Source organism: Myotis yumanensis, unplaced genomic scaffold (assembly GCF_028538775.1).
Source record: "Myotis yumanensis isolate MYYU_CA2020_CCGP unplaced genomic scaffold, mMyoYum1.0.hap1 SCAF_1, whole genome shotgun sequence".
Taxonomy (NCBI): Eukaryota; Metazoa; Chordata; class Mammalia; order Chiroptera; family Vespertilionidae; genus Myotis; species Myotis yumanensis.
In genome coordinates this window covers 267,923-294,303 of record NW_027223752.1, presented here as the reverse complement: position 1 = coordinate 294,303, position 26,381 = coordinate 267,923, and the positions used below count along the sequence as shown (strand labels likewise).

At 58.7% G+C, this 26,381-nt stretch overlaps 1 protein-coding gene across 5 annotated transcripts in view; it reads left to right on the top strand.

Annotated features, from left to right (window-relative positions):
* TRAF3 (TNF receptor associated factor 3) overlaps positions 1–22,003 on the top strand; it is a 90,624-nt gene extending 68,621 nt beyond the window's left edge. For 3 of the 5 annotated variants that reach the window (XM_070411554.1, XM_070411548.1, XM_070411558.1), the window contains exons 6-11: positions 3,887–3,967; positions 6,529–6,603; positions 8,351–8,443; positions 11,538–11,678; positions 16,057–16,231; positions 17,008–22,003. In XM_070411554.1, the coding sequence (XP_070267655.1) occupies positions 3,887–3,967; positions 6,529–6,603; positions 8,351–8,443; positions 11,538–11,678; positions 16,057–16,231; positions 17,008–17,579 (1,137 nt within the window). In that variant the 3' untranslated portion in view covers positions 17,580–22,003. The remainder of the gene's footprint in view (positions 1–3,886; positions 3,968–6,528; positions 6,604–8,350; positions 8,444–11,537; positions 11,679–16,056; positions 16,232–17,007) is intronic. The other 2 variants (XM_070411571.1, XM_070411564.1) reach the window with 2 other exon arrangements.
* Positions 22,004–26,381: the final 4,378 nt, after the last annotated feature.

Sequence of the window (26,381 nt, the reverse complement as noted above, 5' to 3'; positions counted from 1 at the left end):
ATTCTGTAGACGCTCCCAGGTGTGCAGAACTGGGAGGAGCTGGGCCTGCCCTTTGGAACGAGCGGAGTCTTGGTCATGGCTGAGCAGGGCCTCGGTGACCCTCCGGTGCCCGCGGCCGCCCCTAGTGAGCGGGCTGTAGCTCTGCACGCGGTGGCACGTTGCTGTCAGACACGCCCTTTGCTTCTTGCAAGAACCAATTACCTCTATTTGCAGAATAGAATCCAGTAATTAATTTTCATTTGCGAAAGAATTGTAGAGTGTGTCAATTAAACATCACGCAACTGACTCTGAACTCCAGACGGGTGTGAGGAGGCTGGTGCTAAAATGACAGCGGAGGGATTCACGAGACGTTTGAGTGCCTGTTGGACCTGGTTGAGCTGGTTGCTCAGGACGCACCGCGTGCGCACACACTGCTCTGTCCCCTCCCCTCGCTGCCCCTGTGGCGGGAATAGAGCGCCCGAGGAAGGCCGGCTCGGTAGCCTGCGGGGCCATGGGGGCCTTGGTACGCAGGTAGCATTCGATTTGATCTGGGTCTTAAATTTGTCAGCGGCAAACAGGTGCAGAGGCAAACGGGTGAGAGGCACAAAAAGATAGTTAGCAAGTTGGGGGCCTGAGTTGTGCCAGGAAAGACTCTTGGAAATTCACTGCGCTCTAGTGATCAACTGTTTAACGATGCAGATGTGCCAGGTATGTTAAGGCATGTGCTTCCGTCTGCCAGGGCCTGTAACTCACAGTCCCCGCTCGTGCATGGGAGCTCGACTCGCTTCCTCGCACACCTGTCCCGGTGGACTGGCGCGGCTCGATTCCCCTCTTCTCCCTTCGTCTCATCCTCCCAGGCCTGGCGTCTTAGTCCCCACGCCTGTGCTGCTAAGTAAGACGCAGATTGGCAACCTCTCTCCTCTGTTTGAGCCGGTATCGGTGTTACATCAGCGGGGCTGCAAGTAGCATGATTTTACATTTAGTCTGGAAATGCTCGAATATGGGTCGGTTGTGGTTATTTGTGAGAAGTCAGAATTACATAGATCTCATTTTACGGGACAATGTGCGTTGTAATGGGAGGATGTGTAGGCACAGCCACGTTGGAAAACGAGTTGGCGGAACATTCCTGTCCTCAGTTAATGATCCGCTCCTCTCCTAGCGGGAGGGGAGGCTGCCGTGCACTCGCCAGGACCATGGCCGCACAGAGCCAGCGCCGCGGGAGCCAGGAAAGAGCCCAACGTCCACCTGCTGGGAGGGGCACAGGTGGTGGTGGCCCCAGGGACACTTGTGTGACGGTGTCGTGACACACCTGTGAGAGGTGAGGGCCTGCACCGTGTGCAGTGCACGGGTTATCCTGAGGAGCCTGATACGGCCCAGGTCGCCAACGGCTCCGAGGGTAGAATTCTGTTTTGATGAAATTCAAAAGCAACCACAACACAACAGTGTCTTGTCTGGAACAAATTCGTGTGTAAGGGAACCTTTTAAGCAAAGGAGTAGAAGCAGAGGTCAGAGGTGTGGTGGTGATTGTGGGGGAGGCGGTGAGACTGAACAGGAGCACACGGATAGGTGAGGCCAGGGCTGGTCCTGCTCACAGCTCAGGTGTGTCCCAGTAAGCCCCACTTACTCTGACAGGCTGACTCCATCATGTGCTGAGTTCTTACCAATAGATGAGCAGCTTTTTAGATATTTTTTGTATTGATCTCAGAGAGGAAGGGGGAGAGAGAGAGATACGTAGAAACATCAATGATGAGAGAGAATCATTGATCGGCTGCATCCTGCACGCCCCAAACTGGGGGTTGAGCCCAAATCCTGGGCACTGCCCTGACCGGGAATCAAACTGTGACCTCCTGGTTCATAGGTTGACGCTCATTCACTAAGCCAGGCCCACCAGGCGATGAGCAGCTTTTTAATGGGTGTTATTCTCTTTCGGCTGCTGTAACAAGGGATCACAGAGTTGGTGTTTTAAAACAAGAAAAGTTTATGCTCTAACAGTCCTGGAGCTAGAAATCCAAATTATGGATTCTTACAGAGGCTCTGGAGAACGCCCCCCCCCCCCCGCTCAGCCGGGGGCTCCTGCGTGCGCTGCCCACAGCCTCATTGCCGGGGCCAGCCCGTGTTCACGTGGCCATCATCCTGCTGCGTGTCCTCTCCTCGTGTGAGGACCCCCCTGATCCAGTGAGGCCCCATCTTAACCTCACGTCCGCGTAGACCCTCTTCCCAAGTGAGCCCACACTCTGAGTTTCCGGGTAGACAGGAATGGGGAGAGGGCTCACTGTTCAACCCACCGCAATGGGCGAGAGCCAAGAAAAGGCAAGTCACAGGGAACATAAACAACCAACGTAAAAAACCTGCTTAGCCACGCGCTGTTAAAGAATCCCACATCGGTCGCTGCCGTCCTCACGGTCACTGTGGGAGTGTGGGACGTTTGTGGGACTGACAAGGCAGGCACTCGCCCACGTGGTAACGGGTGTGTGCAGGGTTAGAGGGGGCCGTTGGCGATACCTGTCAAAGTCCCATTGAAAGAGCCTCTACCGTGGCTACCCAGCACAGCCTGCGTCCTGACATCTGTCCTCAGGCACCATGCACAAATCTGCAGAGGCCTGACTGCCTGGCCCCGCGGCCGGACACTGCTCCCACCCCACTTCTCCTCAGGGCGCCCCTCCTGCCCCCCCGCCCCCGCCCCCCCCCCCCCCCCCCCCCACACACACACACGCTCTCTGCATCCCTAGGGTCCTCCTGGGCTGGTCTGTGCATGAGGATGGGACGGCAGGTTGGGGAGGAGGCAGAGCGTTGCCTGGTGAGCTCTGAGGCCCAGGCCTGACTCCTCCCTCCCAGCACCCGCCACCCCCGCCTTTACAGGTGAGGCGGAGGCGGAGCTCTTGTCCAGGTTTCTCCCTGAAGACCTGGCCCTGGCACCAGGATGCTGCACACAGGCAGGCAGGATGGGAAGCCAACGCGGCGCCTCCGGGAGGCCTGTGGTCGAGGGCCCTCCAGTGAGCTCCGAGCAGCGTGGCCTCGCCCCCCGGGACCTCGGACCTGGCCCAGCAGCAGAGCAGCGTGTGCCGAAGGTCACCGCTGGCCACAGACCCAGAGACGGGCCTTAAAACCATGCGAGAAAGCACAGTGTGCGGCCTGGCTCCGGGCCTCAGGAGAAGCATCCCCACTCACTCGCCCACAGGGGCCACCCTGTCCTCTGCCCACACCTGCCCAGTCAGACCCAGGCGCCTGGCCAGGCTCCCGTCACTCAGCTCAGCAACCTGGCCTGGGAGGCCAGAGAGAAGCTGGAGTGTCCCGGGGCCTGGCTTCCTGGGCACCTTGCTGAGCGCGCAGTTCCCCCTCCGCCTCAGCCTACTCCCACGGCCCTGTCGCCTGTCACCTGTGTTCGGGCCCTTGCCCTTCCTGCACTTATGGACAGGTGCATGGGTGCCGGCAGCATCAAGTTGATCAGTCCCTGTCACTCAGGCCCCTGCACTTGAAATTGGTGCCATCCAGAGAAGGGCTCAAGCAGAATTTACCCATATTTTCCAGGCACTAAAGATAATTTCAGTAGGATTTCAGGGCTGTAATTTAACTACCCAGGAGGTCTGGCTGTTCCGGGCATTTGAGAAGCATCATTTCCAGACCCCAAACTGAGAGGCCAGACAAAACCCATCTCCCCGAGAGCCAAGGCTGGGCCCGGGCTGGTCTCAGCCCGCCCTCCCGTCCCCTCGCCGCTGTGGGCACAGGCGCCCCGCTAAGAGCACACACTGCTCCCACGAGGGCTGTAGCTCGTCAGGGTGACGGGGGTCCCATGAGGCCGGATCTTCCAGCACGTGGTCGGTGTGAGGGCCTATCCGGACGGACGTTGAGTGGCTCCTCCAGGTCCTCTATGTTTCAAAGCTGACGACACGTTCCTTTTCTCCTGCAGAAACACGAAGACACTGACTGTCCCTGCGTGGTGGTGTCCTGCCCGCACAAGTGCAGGGTCCAGACCCTCCTGAGGAGCGAGGTAAGGGCGCCGCTGCCTGGCCCGGGGTCCGAGGACAGCGAGCCATAGACTCCCCCCCTCCCTGACTCCGAGACCCTAGGTTTGCAGATCACAATAGAAACCCTCCCGCTGCTCTTGGGAGTCAGAGGTTCAGAATCGACTAAAGGCCACAGTGTCAGTGCAGGATGAGTGTTGCTAAGAATTGAGAAAACGGGATTGCTTCCAGTGCAAGCAAAGGAGATGCCATTTTTAAAAGCAGCTGTTTTTAAATCAGTAAAATAGGAATTACTGTAGGATTATCCCAAGAAAATGGATTTGTTCAGAGATGCTGGCGGAGCACTTAGGCCGCACATGCTGGCGGGGTTGGCGTGGGAAGCGAGTGGCACCGACCAGCGGCTGCGTGTCAGGGGCCACTGGGAAGGCACCTTCCCCAGACATACCCAGACGGAAAACTCCAAGGGTTCTTCATGTCTTTGCATCCAATCCTGACCTGGAGCCCCTTTGGTTGCCATTTGAGGTGCCATTGGGGCTCACGTGGGCTCAGTGGGCTCCGTGGGTGCGTGTGTCCCCTTAGTCCTGGGGGCTCTGCTCTGAGAAGTCCCCTCAGCCTTTGGGCCACTAGGAATTTTACCACTGGAGACAGTGTGGGGAGCATCCCCTCAGGTCCCCACTGAGTGGGAGACGCGGAGTGCAGGGAGGACCCCAAGAGCCGCTCTCCCTCGAGGTGCATCCTGCACAAGTTGACTGTGGGGCGAAGGCAGGGTCTTGCCTGGTGGCCGGTCCCTGGCCCTGAACGTGCCTCTCCGAGCAGCGGGGAAACACACATTGATCATTTCCACAACCAGAGAGCCACTCTGTTAACGTGAGCGCACACAGAGTCTGTTGTTGAAATAATTTCAGGGTCTTATACACTCTGCTAAATCTTTACTCACTCAGGGCTATCTGAATTAGGGACGAAAGCTGCCTCCATTTTGCCTCTAAGTTATTTTTATTTCAAAAAAATCTTTCAACCAGCATTTACCTTGAGTTTCTGGTGAAAGGTGTTATTGGCGTATAGATTATTCTTGCCTCTATTCCAAAGTGCCTGCAAATTCTGTAAGGCTTTGAGAGTGATGATAATAAAGCAAATTTAGGAAAAAGTGTGACCCTGAATTTATGGCGGCGCCCTGACAATCGCATGGACTCTGCTCCCTGATCCCTCAGCACAGCCGGCTGCTCGTTCCTGACGGCGGTGATGGCAGTGGAAGGTCCTTTTAAAGTTTAAGTTGCTCAGGCTGCGCCTCTGCCGGCCCGTGATGGACCTTCTAGGCCAGTGATGGCGAACCTTTTGAGCTCGGCGTGTCAGCATTTTGAAAACCCTAACTTAACTCTAGTGCCGTGTCACATATAGAAATTTTTTGATATTTGCAACCATAGTAAAACAAAGACTTATATTTTTGATATTTATTTTATATATTTAAATGCCATTTAACGAAGAAAAATCAACCAAAAAAATGAGTTCGCGTGTCACCTCTGACATGTGTGTCATAGGTTCGCCATCACTGCCCTAGGTGCTCCCTCGGGTGCAGGCCGGACTCCAGGCTGGGTCAGAGGAGCCTCGGTGTGCTGGGCTGCCCCGCTCAGAGACCGCAAAGGTGGCCGTGGCCGGTCAGTCCCTCGGTGCTGGCCCTCCTCATCGCAGTCGCAACAGAGAGCAATCCTGTGGCCACTTTCCTCTCTGTCCCAAGTGCTGACCTACAGGGAGGGGCCTGCTTTGCCCTGCAGACCAATGCCCCCCCGACCAGAGTGACGCCCCACAGGCACTGGGGGTGTGGCCCTGGCCCACAACAGACAGGTCCTGATTGTTCCTATAAAGGTCTGTCCCCGGAGTTTCCTGATGAGAATGTATTTCTTCAGTAAAAGGAAAAACTGCCCTTACATTGCGTCAGCCCGGGGCCCAGCACCTTCTGCCTCCGGAGGGGGCGTCGCAGGTGTAGGTGGTTTGTATGGACCAGTTGCCGACCTGCAGCTTCATCGTCATCCTCTCCCAGGTCCTCTAATCCCCGTCAGCGAGAGGTGACAGCTCAGACTCCTGTTAGCACGGCCGCAGCGGCCTTTGGAGACCTCAGTGCACGCCCTGCAGGGCGAGTCAGGGAAGGGACGGGAGGCGGCGCCCCGCTCCTTGGGAAGTGTGTTTGTGTGCTGTGTATGAGGTGTGTGGCCCAGCTGCATCCCGGATGCTTTCCTTTTTTGTGTTTCATGCAATTTTCGTTTACAGTCTTTCAATGTGCATTTCAGTTTACGTTTCTTCCTTTCTTATCTCTGGCACTGCAGACGGCAGGTCACGTTTCGAACATTCCTAACGAAAACTCGAGTTTAAGCAACGCTACAGTGAACGTATTTCCGTATATTGGTGTATCTGTGTACACACGTGACAATACTGTGAACTCACTGCCGAGGAGTCTGGGAGCCGGTGACGGGACACACCTGCGGCTGTAATCGCCGTCCGTGACGGTGCAGCCTGGGTGCTCCTGTGCCTTTAACCTGTTTGAACATTTTCATGCGAATGTTCGTGCCACAACTCACGTCTCTTTCCGTTGCAGTTGAGTGCCCACTTGTCAGAGTGTGTCAATGCCCCCAGCACCTGTAGTTTTAAGCGCTATGGCTGCGTTTTTCAGGTCAGTATCCGATGTCTGTCCTTCCCAGTCGCTGACGTTCTGCCATGGGAGCAAGTTATTACATTAACATTTTAACGTGCCTCTTCTGGGCTTGGAGTCCTTGCATGAACCTGAATCACCCTGTTGCGTGGGTGACGACGGTGGGGCTTTGAGAGTTAAGGTGGACACCTGAGCCAAAAGGAAGTCAGGACGTTCCCGCCTGAAACCAGCTAGTGAGTGGGTCGTACAGGCCTGACGGCGGTGGGGTTTGCAGCTAGACGGTGATGGCGATGTCGGCTGTAATGCTTGTGAGTAAGTGTGCAGCCGGCTGGTGTGAGCAGTGTGCGTATCGGTGCACTGTGGTGAGGGTCACACACATGTGTATCCATAAATGCATTTTGCATATAAGCCACACCTCCTGGGACAGCAGCATGGAGAGGACGTCTCCGTCATTGCTGTGACAAACCTGTTTCTGACTTTGTATTTTTTTAAGTATATATATATATATTTTTTTTTTTTAAATATGTTTTTATTGATATCAGAGAGGAAGGGCGAAGGAGAGAGAGATAGAAACATCAATGATGAGAGAGAATCATTGATCAGCTGCCTCTGCACGCCCCTCACTGGGGATCAAGCCTGCAACGCAGGCCTGTGCCCTGACCTGGAATTGAACATGACCTCCTGGTTCATAGGTCGGCGCTCAACCACTGAGCCACGCCGGCCCTGCTATTTATTGTTTTTAACACGTCTGAGATTGCTAGTGAATTTGAACTGAGTTTCTATTTAAATGTGTATCTTAATATTAAAACTATGAAAAGACAGTATCTGTTGCTATTAAAGTATTTTATATTTAATTTTATGTATGAGCCACACATCGTTATGAAGTTGGTACCGAGACATGCTGTCCTAGTATTGTCTCAGGAAGTGAAAGCCTGAGCATGAAGAGGATGTAGCTTCTCTCTGCCCCAGTTTCCTGGGGACGGAGCCTCGCCCCTGTGACGTCGTGTGTAGTACCTTTCATTCTGTGTCTGTGTCTGTATATGTTGACATATAGCAACACTTATGTCAACATATACATAGGAATATTCTCTGTACAGAGTATATGTTTTGGAGATCATTAAAATGCTTCTTGTGGCTTCTTAATTTTCCAATATCAAAACAAATTCTATTTTCCTATCAATTACTTCCTAAGTATGGAAGCACTACTTGCTGTGCTTGTTCCTGAGATGGTCTGCATCTTATGTACTCTGTAGCTGGTTTATTTATGTTTCTGTGTAACTTCCTAAGTAGCCTTAGAACAGCGAGCAGTACATTTCCTGCTACAGTGTATGTCACTGATAAGTTAATGTTTTGGTGAATTAGTCAGAACCCTCATCTGATTACATGTTCACTCGATTACTGTATCAGTATCTAGCTGTAACTGAAGCTATCCAAACCCGTTTATATTTTAATGAATAAATTTCTAAAGGAAGGAAAATGATATGTCTGAAATTCAATTTCTTGATGTTGTAAGTATGAAACAGCCGAGAAGGCACTTGGTGAGAGCAGCTTAGGAGCGAAGCCGTGAGCCCGAGATCCCTGTACAACTTCAGAGCCGCCTCCCGTGCGCCCGCTAGCAGTGGAGTGGGGCCGCTGGGCACGGCAGTCAGCCACATCCCAGGAGCCAGGCTCCCGCTTCCCGTTGGGTGCTGCCCCCGGTTCAGGCTTCCCCGGGCTTCCTGCTCTGCTGTGGGTGACGAGGGCTAATGCCCTGCACTTTGCTCTGCAGGGGACGAACCAGCAGATCAAGGCGCACGAGGCCAGCTCCGCGGTGCAGCACGTGAATCTGCTGAAGGAGTGGAGCAACTCCCTGGAGAAGAAGGTAGGACACCCGCGTGCTGCTGCTGGTCCTCTCCGTGGCCTCCTCCACTGTATGGGAGGGACCTTTTCTATAGTGAGTCACTGTCTGAGGGTGAAAGGAGCAGCACCCAGAGATGGTCAAGTAAATTCCCCTCACACAGTCTCACTGTGAAGGTGTTTGCATTTGTTCTATCTTTTTATTGCTAGCACGTGTGCCGTGCTTTTTAAAAATCGTGTGGTTATCTTAGCATTGCTCTGGCCAGGGACTGCCACCAGGCAGACCTCCCTCTCCTATAAATGAAGTCGTATTGGGCACCGGGCTCATTCCTTCCCACGTTGGCTATGGCTGTGCACCGGGGGCTGAACAGCTCACATCCTACCCTCTGGCCCTTAGAGAACAGGTGCCAGCCCCCGACCAGGAAGGCATCTCATGTCACCGGTTCTCCACCGGCTTCTCAAGCGGCACCGTGGGAGCTGGGGCTCCGGGCAGGCCCCTCCCCAGAGGGACTCACTCGCCCGGCTGCCCTTCGAGGGGCTGGCTGTGGGCGGGCTGTTAGCAGCCCCTTCCTGGGGAGCTGGTTCAGGGGGTGCTGCTCGGCAGGCCTTTTCCGAGAAGGCGAGGACCTCAGAGTAGATGGAGTTGTCCTGGGGTCACTCCCTGCGGGTTACTTACAAAGTGAAACCTGGGCGCCCAGCACACTCGCAGGGAGAGCGCAGCGGAGGCCCTGAGCAGCGAGCAGCCCGGTCAGCCTTGTCTGTGCCGATCCGAATGCCTTTTCAGTTAAATCCAGGCAATTTAAATATTCACGTACTTCAAATAAAGCAGCGTTTCCGTATAGATGCCATAGCTGGAGATGCACACGTACACGGAGCAGGCGTCCGCTGGCCGTGCAGTGACGTCGTCAGTGAGTCACGTGTGGTGTCCTATGAGCTGTGTGTCTACGCTCTGTTCTCGGTGGTTTTCCTAGAAGTCTTTTCTTTGGAGACTACTGCTTCTGCCTTTTTAAAAAGTATAGGTTTTGCCCTGGCCGGTTTGGCTCAGTGGGTAGAGCGCCAGCCTCAGGCTGAAGGGTCTTGGGTTCGATTCCGGTCAAGGGCACAGACCTGGGTTGCAGGCTCCTCTCTGGCCAGGGCTCTGGTCCGGTACGTGCAGGAGGCGACGAATCGATGTTTCTCTGCCTCTTCCGCTCTAAAAAGTCAATGGAAAGAGGAATTAAAAAAAAATTTATAGGCATAGATGTCAGGGCTTTAGTCTCTCCCTTCTCATTTATTTAAAAGGTTCTCTCCCTCATGAGGAGGAGTTGCTTACCCAGCTGCAGGAGTTGCATAGCGTCTGCCGGTCTGGGGTGGCGGCTCCCCGGGAACGGCCTCGCCGGGCCACACCACAGCACAGCGGCCTCCTCCGGACACTGGCGCCGGGGGTGCGGGGGCTGCGGGGGCTGCGGGCGATGGGAGCAGCGGCTCTTGGGTGCGGCTCAAGGGTCTGCCCGCCCATGTCCGTCCCAAGGGGCCCCGCATCCCCGCCCCCGCGGGCGGACCCTGGCTCTTCGCTGGGCCCAGATGGAGGCCACGTGGCCTTCGTAGGAAGGGCTCCTCCTGGCGCAGGTCCTGCAGGGGGGCCTCAGGCAGGTTCACGCGGCAGGAAGGGGCGTGTGGGTCGGTTCAGAGACTGGGCCTCACATTGGGGTCAAACTATAGAAAATGTCCTGTGAAACCGGGAGTTAAAGGCGCCGTCACACCTTCCATTTCAGAGGCTCGCGCCCCAGGGAGCAGCACCGTCTGGGGGCCACGCTCGGGAGGGCGGGGCCGGGGGTGCAGGCGGGCGGGCTCCCGGAGTGAAGGCATCAGGAAGGAAAGGGGCTTCGAGCAGGGCAGCCCCTCGGCACAGACCGAGTGGAAGGTGCTGTTGTCTGCGGTGGGGCCGAGCCTCCTTGGCGCTTGGTTTGCTGCAGAGAAGAGCCCGGTCGGGCATCGGTGTCAGAAGGGCGTCTGGGGCTGTGACAGCGGGACTGAGGACTGCCCTGGGCACGGGCGGGCGGCGGGACCACGTGAGGCGGCACGTGCGGGCGGCGGGGCACGTGAGGGGGCACGTGCGGGCGGCGGGGCACGTGAGGGGGCACGTGAGGGCGGCGGGGCACGTGAGGGCGCTGGGGGCACTGTGCGGGGCCACGTGAGGGGGCACGTGCGGGCGGCGGGGCACGTGAGGGCGCTGGGGGCACTGTGCGCGGCCACGTGAGGGGGCACGTGCGGGCGGCGGGGCCACGTGAGGGCGCTGGGGGCACTGTGCGGGGCCGGCGGGTTCACGTGTGTGGGGGGGCGCTCGTGCGGGGGGCGCGGGCCGGAGGCGCCTTGTTCCCGGGGAAGTGCGCGGCGCTGAGCGGAGCCGCAGTGAGACCTCCGAGCTGGGGGGAGGGCCGCCTCCGGTGCTCACTGGGCGGGACTCGGCTGGGACGGCTCATTCCCTGGGTCCTTCCTGTGGTGACGGCCCGTCCCGCACTGCTGACCCCGCACTGCCCCCACCGCGGTCCTCCGTGCGGAGAGGCTGTGGGTGATGGCGCCTTTTGAGGGCCAGCTGCCCGCGTGGAATCGCGAGACGAAGCCGTGAAGGGGTTGCCGGGGGCTTCGGACCCCGCGGTGGCTCTGGGGCTCCCTGTGTCCCAGGCTCAAGGGTCTGCCCGCCTCTGGACCCGCCGCCCGGGGCCTCCTGGTGGGAGGGAGCGCCCTGGCGGGTGCGAGGGAAGGAGGTTCCGGAACGCGGCGGGTTGTGACCACATTGTTTACAGCGAGGGAGTGAGGGAACCCGTGTGAGGAAGGCGCCGCCTGTGTTGCCTGCTTTCCGGGCGCACACGCAGGGCGAGGGGGCCATGTGAGTGCGTTTCCGGCCGGAGTCCGAAAGCCTCCCCGGCGAGAGGCTCATCAATTTCCAGCAAAACCTTTAGAGCGCGCCCGGCTCATCCTGGAACTCGGGGCGCATCGCCCTGCGCGGTCCGGTCCGGGGCGAAGGGGTGTCTCCCGGAAGCCTCCCCGGGCGCTCAGGCCTGCCTCCGGAAGCCCAATGGTTACTCGTTAATATTAAACCGCATTTTGTTCGCTTAATGGCAGCATTCCTTTTTCAGGTTTCCTTGCTGCAGAATGAAAGTGTGGAGAAAAACAAGAGCATACAAAGCTTGCACAACCAGATATGCAGCTTTGAGATTGAAATTGAGAGACAAAAGGAAATGCTGCGAAATAATGAATCCAAAATACTGCACTTACAGGTAAGAGGCACCGCCTGGCCGACGGAGGGCGGGCGGCCCCAGGACAGGGCCCCTCCCTCCCTCGCTCTCTGCCTTTGACCCGCTGTGGGTGCAGCAAGACCCACAGCCCGTGATTTAAACATGGGCCCTTTTATTTTTGAGGATTTCGTGTTCATCGGTGGTTATGTGTAAGGTTTCACGTCCCACAGTGAAGTGAAGGCAAACTCCCGGCGATTCTCGGGCTCCCTCACCGAGTCCCCGTGGGTGCAGAGCAGCAGCGCTGGCCCCTCGCTGCCCGGCAGAGGCCGGCGTGGCCGGGCCTGGAGAGAGGGATGGTCCCGTCCCGCCTGCTGCCAGCTGGGTCCGCGAGGCCCGTGTCAGTGTGTCGTCCTGGCGGCTGCTGTGCGTGCGTCGGACACCCCAGTGCCGGCCAGATGGCTCCTCGCTCGGCCTGGGCGTTTCCCCGCCTGCCCAGGGGGAGAGGCCGCCTCAGGCGCTGCACGGGACCCGTTAGGAGCTTCATGGTCTGGACTTGGTGCATGTCCCGGGGTGAGGAAGACACTGAAACGCTGAGATGCTAGGTTATGTTAGGAAAGGTGCAGGTGGTTAGCACCGAATAGCCAAAAAGTACAGCATCGTAAACCACCAGCAAGCCTCCTGCGGGAAGTCCCTGGTGGTGTTTTTTGTGTTGTTGTTGTTTTTTAATCTTCACCCGAGGATATTTTTAGAGAGAGTCGGGGGGGGGGGGGGGGGGGGTAGGTGGGAAGAGAGAGAGAGAAACATCGACGTGAGAGAAACACATTAATTGGTTGTCTCCCGCGTGTGCCCTGACCTGGGCTGGAATCGAACCTGCAAGCCAGGTACATAGCCTTGACCCGGGTATCTAACCCAAGACCCTCCTGTGCACAGGCCAGTGCACTAACCATTGATACACCTGACCGGGGCCCTCACCTGCCTGGGGCGCAGGACGAGCCATTTGTAGCGAACCTGCTCTGTTTGACCTGGGGCTCAGATGCGCGTGGAAAGGCTGAGGAAGTTGCACCTGTTAAAAATATCAACAGCATAGGAAAGCACGGATAGGTCGTGGGTTCAAGTGTAACTGAGACGCTGGAATCTGATGATGAGGTCATAGTCGCCCTCGTTGGAAACCTCCGGATTCTCTCTGCATTCACTTCCTCTTTCGGTGAGAAAAGTTGGAATTTAATGTCCTTTTCTGTGGAGCTTAGTCATTCCACTGCGTGTGAGTTACATTTTAAAGCTTCTGTGATTGAATAAACCCATGAGATCTAAGGAAGGTGGAAGCCACGTTGCGGGATGGTGAGGTGAAGTGCACAGCGGCCGCGCACACTAACGAGGAGGCGGGGCTCCGCCCGCTGGTGTCCTTCTCCAGAGCGAGGACCTGGGGACAGGCTGTATTTAAACGGGGGCTCCAGCCGGCTTGATCTCGGCTCCCCGCAGGCTCACGTGGAATCCAGCCAGGAGTGGAGTGCAGTTGATCGCTGACCCCGCTGGGAGGTTCCAACGCGTGGCTGGAGGAGAGAAAATCCGTCCGTCTCAGTAGACGCGGGTCTTCTGAGCCCCATGGCTGCGCGCCAGATGTGTCTGTCAGCCCCTCGCTTCCTCTGCCGTCCCTGCGGGCCCCCCCCAGCCGAGCCGGCGCAGACACGCACCTGCCGTTACTTCCTTCCTCGGCTCAGACACCCCCCCCACCCCGCCCCATCCCAGCTGCCCGGAGAAGTTTGTCTTAAATGCTGTGCTGTGGCCAGAAATACTTACATGACCAGCCACTCTGTCACCTGTGTGTCCACAGCACGGAGAAATGGGTCTTCTCCCCACCCACCTTTCCTGGCTCTGGCTCCTCCTCAGACACCTCAGGTGTCAGTGCCACCTCCTCCAGGAAGCCTGGCGGACCCCACCCTCTCGCTGTCCCACAGCCCCGTGCATGGGACCCACCCGGTCCTCTGACCCTCCAGTGGGCCCTAAAGTCCCGGACGCAGCGGCAGCGCATCTGAGCAGAGGGTTCCCACGGACAGGGATGCAGACAGACGACTCAGGGGTGGAAGTGAAGAGTGTGTCAGCTTAATATTTGACGTTTTAAAGAACCTTTTCCTAAATTAGAAAGGCAGCCTGGGTATACTGTAAGGCCCAGGTCCCGTTGTCAGGAGGGTCTGGGAGGACCCAGGGCTCTGGCAGTGGCGGGTCTGGGACAGGCGTGTGCGGGTGACAGAAAGGCCCAGCCGCTGGCTCCAAAGTGCCCGTGCACGAGAAAGGAGCTGGTGCGCTGCAGGCAGGCCCCGCACGCGGGTTGCCACGTGGTGTGCGGCCCCAGTTTATCTCGGCTCCCGAATGCGTTTTTCCTGAAAGCCCCACGCCTGCGCTTGAGATCTATTCTCATGGGAACTGCAGCTGCCAGGTGGAGCCTGCTCCTCAGGAATGAAGCCCCCTGTGCTGGCTTTTCAGCGAACGCTCGGCCTGGACCGGCCTCTGCTTCAAGCAGTGCCGTTCGTACGGGTGACGGTCATTTGAAAGGGCGATTTTCCTTGCTGTGTGGAGCCCCTCCTACAGAATTGGGTTGAGCCTTGTCTGTGTACCCATGTGTCCGTGAGCGTGCCCGCGTTCCGGAGCCGGGCCTTGCTGTCCGTACGGGAGCTCACGGTTCAGACACCACAGTCTGTCCTTGAGGTGACCACATGCCCACAAGCCGCTGTCCCAGGCTCCTCCCTGTGGGGTGGGGAGAGCAGGAGGCTCCATGAGACATGCATGTGGGGCGTGTCTTGGGCCAGGCTCCTGGCTCCCTCAGCATCACTCACGACTGGCCGGCTGGTCGCTGCGGGTCTCCTTTAGTCCCTGGGAGCCCCGCCTGTCACCTCACAGGGCGAGTGCATACCCTGCTACAGGCACCTCGGGGGTGGTGCTCGCTAGTGTGAAGAGGGCTGTGCCCCGAAAGCAGACTCGGGGGCCAAGGAAACGCCCACAGCCCCCGCCTTAGAGTAAAAAGCCCCCGCATAGGAGGAGGAATCATCTTTCCTTTTTAAACACGAGCCCATGCCAGGCTTTCTTGGAAAGAAGAGGAAGAGTAACACTGCTTTTGCCCCAAAAAAGTAAGCCATGTTTGTTCCTTCGTGGTTAGTAACATCCCCCAAAGGTGCTGAAACTTATGTGTTTAAAAATAGGCTTTCAAAAGGGGAAGTGAATTTGGCCCCTCCCCGCCCCCCAGTTTAATAGAGGCGGATTGCCCAGCCTCCAGGAGCTGTATGTCACAAATGCAAATTCTTTTTAGAAGTGAAAACTCTAGGTCCTGGCCTGGTCTGGGCAGTGGGCATGCCAGTCCTTTAGCTGGAGTGCAGGTCTCGTTCCTCCAGTCCCTGTAGAGATGTAAATGGTCTGTGTGTTTCTGGGAGGAAAGGTTTTCTGAATTATCTAAATTAAAATAGCAGAGCCTGGCCCACGTGGCTCAGCGGTTGAGCATTGACCTATGGACCAGGAGGTCACAGTTCAGTTCCCAGTCAGGGCACATGCCCGAGGTGTGGGCTTGATCCCCAGTCTGGGGTGTGCAGGAGGCAGCCAATAAATGATTCTCTCTCTTTCTCCCTTCCTCTTTGAAATCAATAAAAATGTTTAAAAGTTAAAATAGTGTATGCCGAAACCGGTTTGGTTCAGTGGATAGAGTGTCGGCCTGCGGACTGAGGGGTCCCGGGTTCGATTCCGGTCAAGGGCATGTACCTGGGTTGCGGGCACATCCCCAGAAGGAGATGTGCAGGAGGCAGCTGATGGATGTTTCTCTCTCATCGATGTTTCTAACTATCTCTCTCCCTTCCTCTCTGTAAAGAATCAATAAAATATATATTTTTTTAAAAAGTTAAAATAGCGTAAAGCCAGGCCTCGCTGTCAATAGCACGTGTGGGCCAGCAGTGTGGTGTTCTGTGGCCTGGAGGGCGTGGGACGTGGAGCAGGGAGCAGGGGCGGAAGCAATCCCCTCACCCCCCCACCCCTCCTCCGCCAGGGCTCTGTTCCCTCAGCCCTGGGCCCAGGCGGCCAGGGAGGAGGCCACATTGGCCCCTGCTGATGGCTGGAGAGCCTTTCAGGACAGGCCTTCCGACAGGCCCAGTGGTGTCACTTGAGCATCATGAACCTGAGACTCCCCAGGACAGAGGGACACGGGCTGCCTCCCTGCCATCGGCGGGTGAGACTTGTGCTGAGCTCGGTCCCCTCTGGGAACGTGGACCCTCATCCCTCATGTCTCCTGAGATTCACGAGAGGCCCGTGTGCAGGGGCAGGTGCGGGGCTGCCCTGGCCCGGAGCTGGCCACTCCGCTCCTACCCAGCCTCTTCCAGTGGTGGCACGGGCGTTCCAGAGAGTGCTAACTGTGTTTGTCTTTTTGATGCCTTTGGTTTGGAAGCGAGTAATCGACAGCCAAGCAGAGAAACTGAAAGAGCTCGACAAGGAGATCCGCCCCTTCCGGCAGAACTGGGAGGAAGCAGACAGCATGAAGAGCAGCGTGGAGTCCCTGCAGAACCGGGTGACCGAGCTGGAGAGTGTGGACAAAAGCTCAGGGCAGGCGGCCCGCAACACAGGTGAGCGCGGGCGGGCGGGGCAGTGACATGTCTGAGAGGGACTGGGACGGGGGCACACTTCGCAGATTCCTGCGACCCCGGGTACGGGTTGTGGCTCAAACTTGAGGGGTAGGCGGTCCCCTCTGCACGTGGGGCCCAGGACGTCTGTTACAGGTGCAGCATGTGCCCAGGCGGCAGGCCTCCTGCTGAGGTGTCTTTGGCTGAAAGAAATGGGTCCCACAGACTTGTCCCCTCCGTGCGAGGCCAGTGAGGGGATGCAGGTGGAGGGCAGGGCCTGCCATGCAGGTGCTCATGACGCCCAGGAGCAGGAGGTGACGGGCAGGCGAGGCCCACGTGTGTCAGGTGGCGGTTCTGGGCCTGTGACTCGGGGCTGAATGAATGTTCAGTGTTTGCGTGAAAAGACTGGTGGTGAGAGGAACATGTGGGGTTGGACTAAGCTGCACGAGGACATGAGGTGGGAGAGGAGCCACTGGAACTCGGGGCACAGACGACCCTGAGCCTTGGGCTGGAAGGACAGGGGCGCCCTCCCCGCCCCCAGCAGCTCCCTGTTGTGGATGCTGCAGAGGTGCCCAGGGACCCCAGGCTGGTGCATCTCAGCAACTGTCACCCTGGGTGTGTGGGCCCCTGTGTCAGGTCAGCTGCGTGGCGTTTGTCCTCCACTGCCAGGACCCTCGGTGGTTTCTCAGTGTTTAGTGCAGGCACTGGTGAGAGTCGGCCTCTCCCTTTCTGACCCCGCTGACACCCTCACCCCTCTGTCCACTCTCTCCGCCCGCCAGGCCTGCTGGAGTCCCAGCTGAGCCGGCACGACCAGATGCTGAGCGTCCATGACATCCGCCTGGCCGACATGGACCTGCGCTTCCAGGTGCTGGAGACCGCCAGCTACAACGGTGTGCTCATCTGGAAGATCCGTGACTACAAGCGGCGGAAGCAGGAGGCCGTCATGGGGAAGACGCTGTCCCTGTACAGCCAGCCCTTCTACACCGGCTACTTCGGCTACAAGATGTGCGCCCGGGTCTACCTGAATGGGGACGGCATGGGCAAGGGCACGCACCTGTCACTCTTCTTTGTCATCATGCGCGGAGAGTACGATGCTCTGCTTCCCTGGCCCTTCAAGCAGAAGGTGACGCTCATGCTCATGGACCAGGGTTCCTCGCGGCGCCACTTGGGGGACGCGTTCAAGCCGGACCCCAACAGTAGCAGCTTCAAGAAGCCCAGTGGGGAGATGAACATCGCCTCCGGCTGCCCAGTGTTCGTGGCACAGACTGTGCTGGAGAACGGGACGTACATCAAAGATGACACCATTTTTATTAAAGTCATAGTGGATACTTCGGACCTGCCTGACCCCTGACAGCCACAGGGGGCGGATTGAGCAGAAGGCAACTCCTCGGGGGTTGGAATTGCTGTCTCCACCGGGGTCCTCACGCTCAGTAAGGACCTTGTGGAGCAGGAAGTGCAGGAGGCGGCCGCGGGCCGGCGGGAGGAGCCAGCCGGGGACGCTTTCTATAGACTAGCAACACTTCACTGAAGAATTCTTTATCCTGCGGCGAGGAACACTGCTGTCGGAGAAGGTTCATTTCCATTTTTAAAGGTCTCATTCATTAAGGTGGAAGACACATAGGCTCCGAAAAGAACCATGAGTTTTCTTCCTGAAACTTGAACACACAAAAGACACACCCACCACATGCACACACGCCTGGGCTAGCTGGACATGTCAGCATGTTAAGTAAAGAAGAGTTTATGAAATAATAATGCAGTTCTGATATATTCGTTCTAAAGCTCAAGAGTGCAATCTTGTTTCAAATACAGCATATTGTCTATTTTTAAGGCCTCACCTGGTCTCTGTTTTAATAATTTGTTTGTCAGAAGACCCTGAAGTCACCTCGGTCTTTTCTGGAAGTCTCTAAATTCAGAATCATTTTTTAATTTAAAGTTCTAAGATAATGGTTACTGCAGACATTTTATTTTAAAACGTTGATAGACTTATATTTCTTGGAAGAAAATGTAAACTATCCAACACTGGTTATCACTTGTGATAGGAAAGAGAATATTCAATCTGTGTTATTTCTCGTTAGAAATGTAAACCTTCAATATCTGTCGTAGTCAATGACACTACTTCAAATTATTACGAAAGGAAATTGCTCATGGATGCTGTGCATCATTTCAGATTTATAATTGTTTTCACCCTAAAATAGGGCATTAGTTGAACTTCGGAGTTCTGAACAAAGTCCTGCAGGCTTTAAATTGTGCCCACGAGTTCCGACGGTCTCGATCGCCGACAGCGCCGACCCTGGCGTCCAGCGCTGGGTGGGCGGGTGACGTGTGCTGCAGGTGGCCACGGCAGGTGTCCCTCCATTCTGTCATACTGCTGCGTTCTGTTCCGACCTCCGGAAGTGACATCTTTGCGTAGAGGTGGCGGCATACTGTACCTGTGCCTTACCGTTGCACGCTGCTTCCCGACCCAAGCTCTGTGTGCTCTGATTCTAGGGAGTGACCGTGCGACCAGCCTCCACGACCACTAGCTCTGTCTCACCGGCCCAGGCAGCTCTGCCCCCGCTGGGGGGAGCCAGCTCCATCTCGGCTTTGGGGGCCCCCACTGCTCAGTTACCCCTGATTATCACAGACCCCAAATCTCTAGGCCCAAAGGTGAGCCACCTGGTCTGGGCGCAGGCGTGGGCCCTCGAGCATTCCAGAGACCGCCGCTCTGGGGCCTGCCAGGCCGACCCCTGGCCTCCGGGACCACCACCCTCAGGAGGGTGGCCTGGAGGCCCCTGGGCCCGGCCTGTGCCCGCCCCACCGGCATTTTCTCAACTCACTGTTTACCTTCTCTCAATGGTCCAACTGTGATTAGAAGCCGAGCCCTGCCTCCCCTCCGCTATGCAGCACGCTCCACGGGTGCTAACTGACGGGTGCTACACGTGACGGGTGCTTCCCAGGCCCAACCAGCGCGACCCACCGCCTGCGGCTGCTTATCCGAAAGCCCCCCCTCGACCAGCCAGCGCTCAGACTGCCTGCCTGCCTGCCTGCCTGCCTGGCTCCACGGCTGCGCGGGCGGCTGGGCTGGGGCCGGGCCCGCCGTGTCTCTGGTGCTGCTGTCCGCCTGGGTGTGCCTTCGCCCCGGTGCCTGCTGGAAGCCCCTCCCCTCGCACATGCCGGCGTCCGTAAGTGACCTCTTGGGTTCCGAGCACCTGCCAGGCCCCAGTTCAAATGCTCAGTCTCGTCTTCTCCCTCCACTCGCAGGACGCTGTGAGGTGAGGCAGTCAGTCCGGGTCGCGTCCCCACTCCCAGAGGAAGGACGTCCTGCGGGGCCTGGCACTCCCTGCCTGGCCTCATGGCCGGCTCAGGGGTTACCAGCGGGACCTCCCGCGACTTCCACTTTAACAAATTGAGAATAAGCACCACCTTGGTCCGGCCAAAAAGAAAAACAAAAAACATCCTATTCCCTCCTTCCCGGGTGGAGAGCTGTTGGGGTGGGGGACGTGCCCTGGGGGAGCCCACAGCCCCACCTCCAAGGAGCCCAGAGGACGTGGCTGGGAAGAGGCTGTGGCATGGCGGGAGCGTCGTTCTGTGGCACTGGGGGTTGGGGCCTGTGGCCACTGCCGTGTGCCCATTCCCCTGCGTATGCTGGGGGGCCGCCGCCTGGCTCTCTGCCCCTCGCGGCCCTTCCACTTCCTGGTGACAAGAGGGTGTCCGACGTGCTGTGACGGGTGCACTTTCCCCTCGACTAAGAGTGCAGATTTCCCACGGACAGTCCCGTGCTTCAGAGAAGCCCACGCTCTCGGCTTCCCTGCAGCCTCGCCCGCGCGCAGGCCGCAGTGTGGGGCCTGGGGCCCGGTGTCCCTGAGGGTCTGTCCGGCTGGAGCCCCCTTGCCTGGGCCTTTTTTATGAGCAGGTTTTCCCATTTCCAGAGGCCACAGTGACAGCAGAGCCTGGGATGGAAGTTCTCAGACCTGTTGGAGGAGAGGGTGGCGCCAACCCTGGGCGCAGCTCGGTATGCGTTCACTACCGAGGGGCATCGTGGGGGCATCATGACGGCTGCTGTCAGGGCCCCAGTGCCCAGCTCCGCAGCCCCCCATGTGGGAACAGCTGGGAGCGCGGGAAGCTCTTGGCCCCACGGCTCCTTCCTGCCCTGTGACCTCAGGGCTGTGGCAGGAAAGCTGCCTCCCCACGTTCCCCGCCCCCGCCAGGCCCTTCCGCTGCCCCGAGCCCCCGTCACAGCAGAGCAAACGCCCCAAGGCTTCCCTGAACCTGTGGCCCACCTTAGGGACCACAGGGAACACCTGCCTGTCTCCAGGGTCCTCAGCTGCCCAGGGTCGGGGCCCATGTCCCATCAGCAGCAGCGCCCGCTCATTCTGGGCGGTGTCGGGGCCCCCCATGGCCGGCCCAGCAACCTGTAGCCGAGGGGCATCATCGGCAGAAGGGTCTGGACAGACCCTTAAACAGCTGAGTCCCCAGGTGGGTCATTCCATGGCCCGGTCAGAGGATGTGGGGAGATAGGCAGGACCCCCCCCTCGCACCCCAAGGCCCAGGCCCACAGCCCGTCCCACAACACACGGAGTGAGGCCCACGCTGTTCTGTGCCCGTCACAGACGGTCCAGCCCCAGCACCTCTGCTGTCTCCCCAGGGCGGGCCGGGCGGGAGCTCCAGCCTTGCCCCAAAGCGCCCTCTGTGCTGAGGGCTGGGCAGAGCTGACCTTTTTGGGGCTGCAGAGGTGAGCGGGTTCCAGGGGCCCGTCTGCCTGTGTGAGCGCTGGTGACGGGGGTCTGCCACCCAAAGCCACTTCTCAGCCAGGACCACGGTTCTGTCTTCTGTTGGCCGATCTGGTAGTTGCGGTTTCTCCAAAGTGGAATGTGGCTGCCAGGCCCAGGCCAGAGGAGGCCGGTGGAGGAGCCAGTGTGGGCAGGTGACCTGGTCACTCCTGTCTGTCCGGGCAGCGCTGGTTGTCACCAGGGAGCCCGGCCAGTTGGGGGCAGGGGAGGCAAGGCCCAGAGGCATCCTGGGAGCATCGCCGCTGCCCTGGGGGGCACTGAGCTGTGCTTGCATTTCATTCTCCGCTGCCGCTGTGTCCATGTCTTGTGAACTCGCACAGGGACAAAGTGGGCACCCGGGCTGCACCGCCCCTGCTGCCGCGGTCGGTGGTTTATAACTCAGTCCCCGTAGACAAGCAAGATGACCTTCAGCAGCAAGCGCGATGCCCTCGTTGGTAAACACAGCAGCGCATGATTCCCAAGGTTCCTCTGCGAGCTCTCTGTGGGAGCATCTCTGACCAAGGAAGCGTGTGAACCCACGCGCACGGGCGGGAGGCGCTTTTAGTCACGTTCTTTCTCCGGTGGCTCACTCTTCAGTTCTTGCCCCAAACAAAGACCAAAGAAGGCCCATCTCTTATTTGACTGTATTTAATCTGCCTGTTTTACAAACCGCCGTCCGGTGACGCTCGCTGTGAGGGCCATCTGACTGCACGTGAGTGTGACGACCAGTGGTTCACGTCCGTGTTTTCCTGCTCTTCTAAGAAAACAACAACAAAGACCGTGTGAGTTATTGCTCAGCAATAATCATATCAGTTTGTACCATCCTGGTTTTCTCATAGCATTATTATGTTTTCTATTTTTGTTTACTGTATATTGTGTGTGGTTTTATTTGGTATTTATTTGTGTTTGGAGGTCTTGCAATGTCTTTGTGTTCCTGATGCTAATACTGAAGTTTGTACGAGTATAGAATGCAAACCTGAAATGCTAAACTGTCATTAGAGGCAAATAAATCTGACGAAGGACTTCATTTCTCCATCGCCCTGTCTTGCAGGTGTGGGGAGTGGCCCCGGGCGGGGGCGGGGGCGGGGGCGGGGGCGGGGGCGGGGGCGGGGGCGGGGGCGGGGGCGGGGCTCATGCGGAACCTGGGCCCACACTTGGCGCAATGCTCTCCTTAACTTTGGAAAAGGGGTCCTGGGTGCTCATTCTGCCCCAACCCTGCAGGCTGAGTGGCCAGTCCTACCTGTGGCCGCCTGGCTGTCCATGCAAGTGATGGCTCTGACCTTGAGTCCCAGGGCTGGGCCGGGCACCAGCAGCCACGCTCAGGCCTGTGCCTGACCCAGAGCAAGCAGGGGGCCCTCCCCCTCCCGAGGCCCAGCTGGGCCGCAGATCTGGGTCCTGCCCCAGTGCCCACTCTCAGCTGTGGGAGTCCAGGCTTCTTGAGCCTCAGTCTCCTCTTCCGTCAGATGGGAGGGCAGTACCTGCCTCCCCTTGAAACAAAGTGGTTATTAAAAAGCATCCCAGCACTGGCCTCGGGTGGGGTGGGGGCTGCTGGAGGTGGCATCTGTCAGGCAGCCCCTCCAGGCGGGAGTGTTGGGTCTGCGCCCTTCGCCCTGCCCCAGCTCGGTGCCCACATAGCTGGTCTCGGGTCTCACGTTTCTCTAGGTGCCCGTGTGTGTGTGTGTGTGTGTGTGTGTGTGTGTGTGTGTGTGCGCGCGCAAGCGTCCAGGAGCCTGCATCTGCCTTGAGTTTCCCCAAATTATCGAGTGTGGGGGCTGCTTTCAGGCCTGGTACTAAGGCCCCGGGAGCCGCCCGCCCCTCCCACCACCCTGCTCCTCTAGTGTCCACACTGCAGCCCACTCGCCGCCGGAGTGCCCTGCTCACCCCTTCTCCACGTCTCCACGGGGCCCGGCCTGGGAGGGGCCGTCGGCCTCCACCCACAGCAGGAAAGGAGGACCCAGGAATGAGCCCCAGAGGCCATTCCCGCCCAGACCTCAGGGCTCACCTCTGTCCAGAGGCCACACTGCTCCTGCCGTCCCTACCTTCACAACCCACCCCCACCCCACCCAGGAGCTGCTCGGAGAAGGGGCACAGCCCACGCACCCCTTATGCTCCATCCACCCTCCTGGGCAGGACCTGAGGCCTGGGGTCCCACCTCAGCCTTGACCACACCAGGGACAGACACCAAGCGACCCCTGGATGGCCCGAGCCCGCCTGATACTGCTGCCCAGTGTCCATGGGGTTTCCCGCGCCCCCGGCGGAAGCTGGACCCTCTCCTTTCTCTTCCTGGTTTCCCTGAGTCCCACGGGACAATCAGCAGTGCGGCCCAGGAAGAGGGGCCCTGAGCTGAGGGCGCGCTGGGGACTGGCCGAAGGCTGCAGCCGCTTCTGTCCCCAGAGAGAGCGACCGTGGGCGCGGGGCATCCGGAGCTCCTCCCGGCCCAGCGTCCTGCCCTCGCTGAGGGCTACCTGGCCGCTGACAGGCCCAGGCCTTGGCTTTGGTCTGTGGGTTGGGACAGTGGCTCTTCAGGGGCTCCAGGGGGCCCATGGTCCAGGACTGGGAGTGTCGGATGGCCTGTGACCCTCACTGCCTCCCTCTGCTCAGAGGACAGGTGTGGCCGCTCCGTCAGGGACAGAGGTGGGGGGACAGGTGTGGCCGCTCCGTCAGGGACCGAGGTGGGGAGAAGAGCTGGGGAATTGACCTGGGGTCAGATCTGTCCCCGTAGAACTGAGAACAGAGAAAGGAGAGGGGCAGGAAGGGGGTGATTCCATGGCCCCGGGGTTCTGACTGGGGGCCATGGCTAAGAGCAGGTCTGCCCACCTCTACCCCCAGGGCAACAGGGCTGTCACTCACAGTGCCCTGCTGCCAGGGGAGGGCTGTGACGGCCAAACAGAGGACAGCAACCCTGGGCCATGAGGTGAACCACACTCAGACCTCACTGAGCCCCCCTCCACTCCCAGCCCCGCACAGGGCCGGCCAGGGCGGTGGGGCCCGGCTTTCCCAGGCCGCCTTCCCTGCCTGTGGAGAAGGCGGAGCACACGAAACCAGCACGAGGATGGTCAAGCCCAGACAGCAAGACAGAGAGACCAAGAGACCAGGCAGCCCAAGCACCTGGATCCCACCGTGCCTGAAGCAGCTGCTCGGGGGGCCCAGTTACTGGGAGAAACTCTTTGGGGCGTTGCATTTCGCCCACGCCACACGAGGGAGCTGTGCTCATGTGGACCGGGCGGCGGGGCATAGCGTGCTGTGGCCAGCATGGTCCAGCCATGTGTTGCCCACATCTTTGCTTCTGGCGTGGGCTCCTCTTTGGGCCACCCTTTGATAGGGGACCTACCTGCAGCCTCTGCTCAACATATGGAGACGCCGCCAAGACCCCGCAGCCCTGACTCCACCTTCATCCACCCTCCACCTGTACCCACAGCTGTGACCTCCGCCTTCATGTGGCGGCGTTCGTGCTGCCTCTTCCAGGAAGCCTCCCTTGCCTGCCCAGGTGGCCTGGCTGCCCTCTCTAGACAGCACAGTCTCTCTGGGAATGGCCTGCCCAGGTCGGGCCAGAGTGGGCAGAGTTCCAGCCCCTGGAGCTCTCCGGGGGCCATGCCCTCCCCTCAGTGCCCCCGCCTTGCAGGTCTGGCCTTCAGGTTGGCTGCAGCGCTCGGGCCCAGGGCGAAGTTCCCCGCGCCTCCGAGCTCTGCCCTGAGCATCCGAAGTGGGTGGTGGAAGGAGGAAGGGGACAGCAGTTTATTGGGGTACAGTCCCAATCAATAGCACCACCTCCTTCCCAGGGAGAAGCAAAACAAAGGACAAAACAGAGGTGACCCCCAAACAGCCCCTTTGTTCCTGGTCGAGGCCAGAGGCTGGAGCCTCCTGTGAGACCCACAAACTCCAGGACTGGACTTCCCCGCCCCTCTGGTGCCCCATCCAGCAACCCCGGGGGGGGGGGGGGTGCTGGTGCATTTGCTCCCTCCTTCCCAGAGGGGCCACGCCCCTCCCAGCTCAGAGGTGAGTGCCCAGGGCGCCGGCTCCTTCCATCCCGTGTGTGAGTGAAGGGTGCTGAGGCCCAGGCTGCAGGCGAGGGTGTGGGTGCAGGAGAGCGAGGGACCTGCAGGGAGGACGGGCAGGAGTTCCCAAGGCTGAGTAGTCCCTCTCCCACTGTCCTCCGTCTATGCAGCCACCTCCACCCGCCCTTCCTCCCCTCCACCCGCCCTAAGCAGTAAGCACCATCTGTCTCCCACCATCCACACATCAGCCACCCATCTCCCCCCTGACTCACAGCCCGGCCCCTAGTAATCCACACACCATAAGCCCGTTGTCCACCATCCGGGGCAGCGTGTGAAATCTGTGCACCCACCCACTCACCCCACCATCCCATCGCCCTCACCACAATCCATGCTGATGTGCAGCACACAGAGCCACACATCCACTTCTCCAGGTAAGCTTAGCCATCAGCCAACCCATCCCTCCAACGTCCCGTCATCCATCCATCCATCCATCCATCCATCCATCTATCCATCCATCCATCCATCCATCCATCCATCCATCCATCCATCTATCCATCCATCCATCCATCCATCCATCCATCCATCCATCCATCCATCCATCTATCCATCCATCCATCCATCCATCCATCCATCCATCCATCTATCCATCCATCCATCCATCCAACCACCCACATATCCCACACTCACAGGCGCCCACCTGGCCATCCACCCATCTGCTGTATCCAATAACCATCTCCACTTTCATCCACCATCTCTCTACTAACCGTCATTCACAATTCATCTAAACCCCAGTCCCCATTAATCTATCCACCATCAATCCATCATCACCATTCGATCGCCTCTACCATCCAAAACCCGCGGCCTTTCTCATTCCACCCATCTCAACCAGCCACCATCCATACACACCCGTCTCTACACACCCATCTGCACACAGGCCACGCCTGCACTTTCTCACCCATCACCCGTCCACTTATCCAATCGCCATTCTTATCCTACCTTTCATCTACCACCTCCCCTCTCCACCCACCACCCACCCTCCATCACCCGCCTCCCCTGCACCCACCCCTCCATCCCCACCCAACATGCGCCCCATCACCAACCACTCACCTTCCCACATTCTGTCCACTCATTCCTTCCTTCCCTCACTATTTCCCATCCATCCATCGCCCTCCATCCATAACCAGTGCAACACCCTCCGCCACGCCCCACGCTCGCCCTGCCGGCCATCAGCGGGGCCACAGGCGGCACCGCAGCTCCACCCACAGCCCACCGGCCGGGAGGCAGGACGGCCCGTCTGGCGGAGTGGACACCAGCCCACCAGGTGGGCGGACTGGGTGCTGACCAGCCGCACCCGGACAGAGAAGGGGGAGCCCCAAGGTCTTCTCCCCCAATACACCCACGTCATGGGCA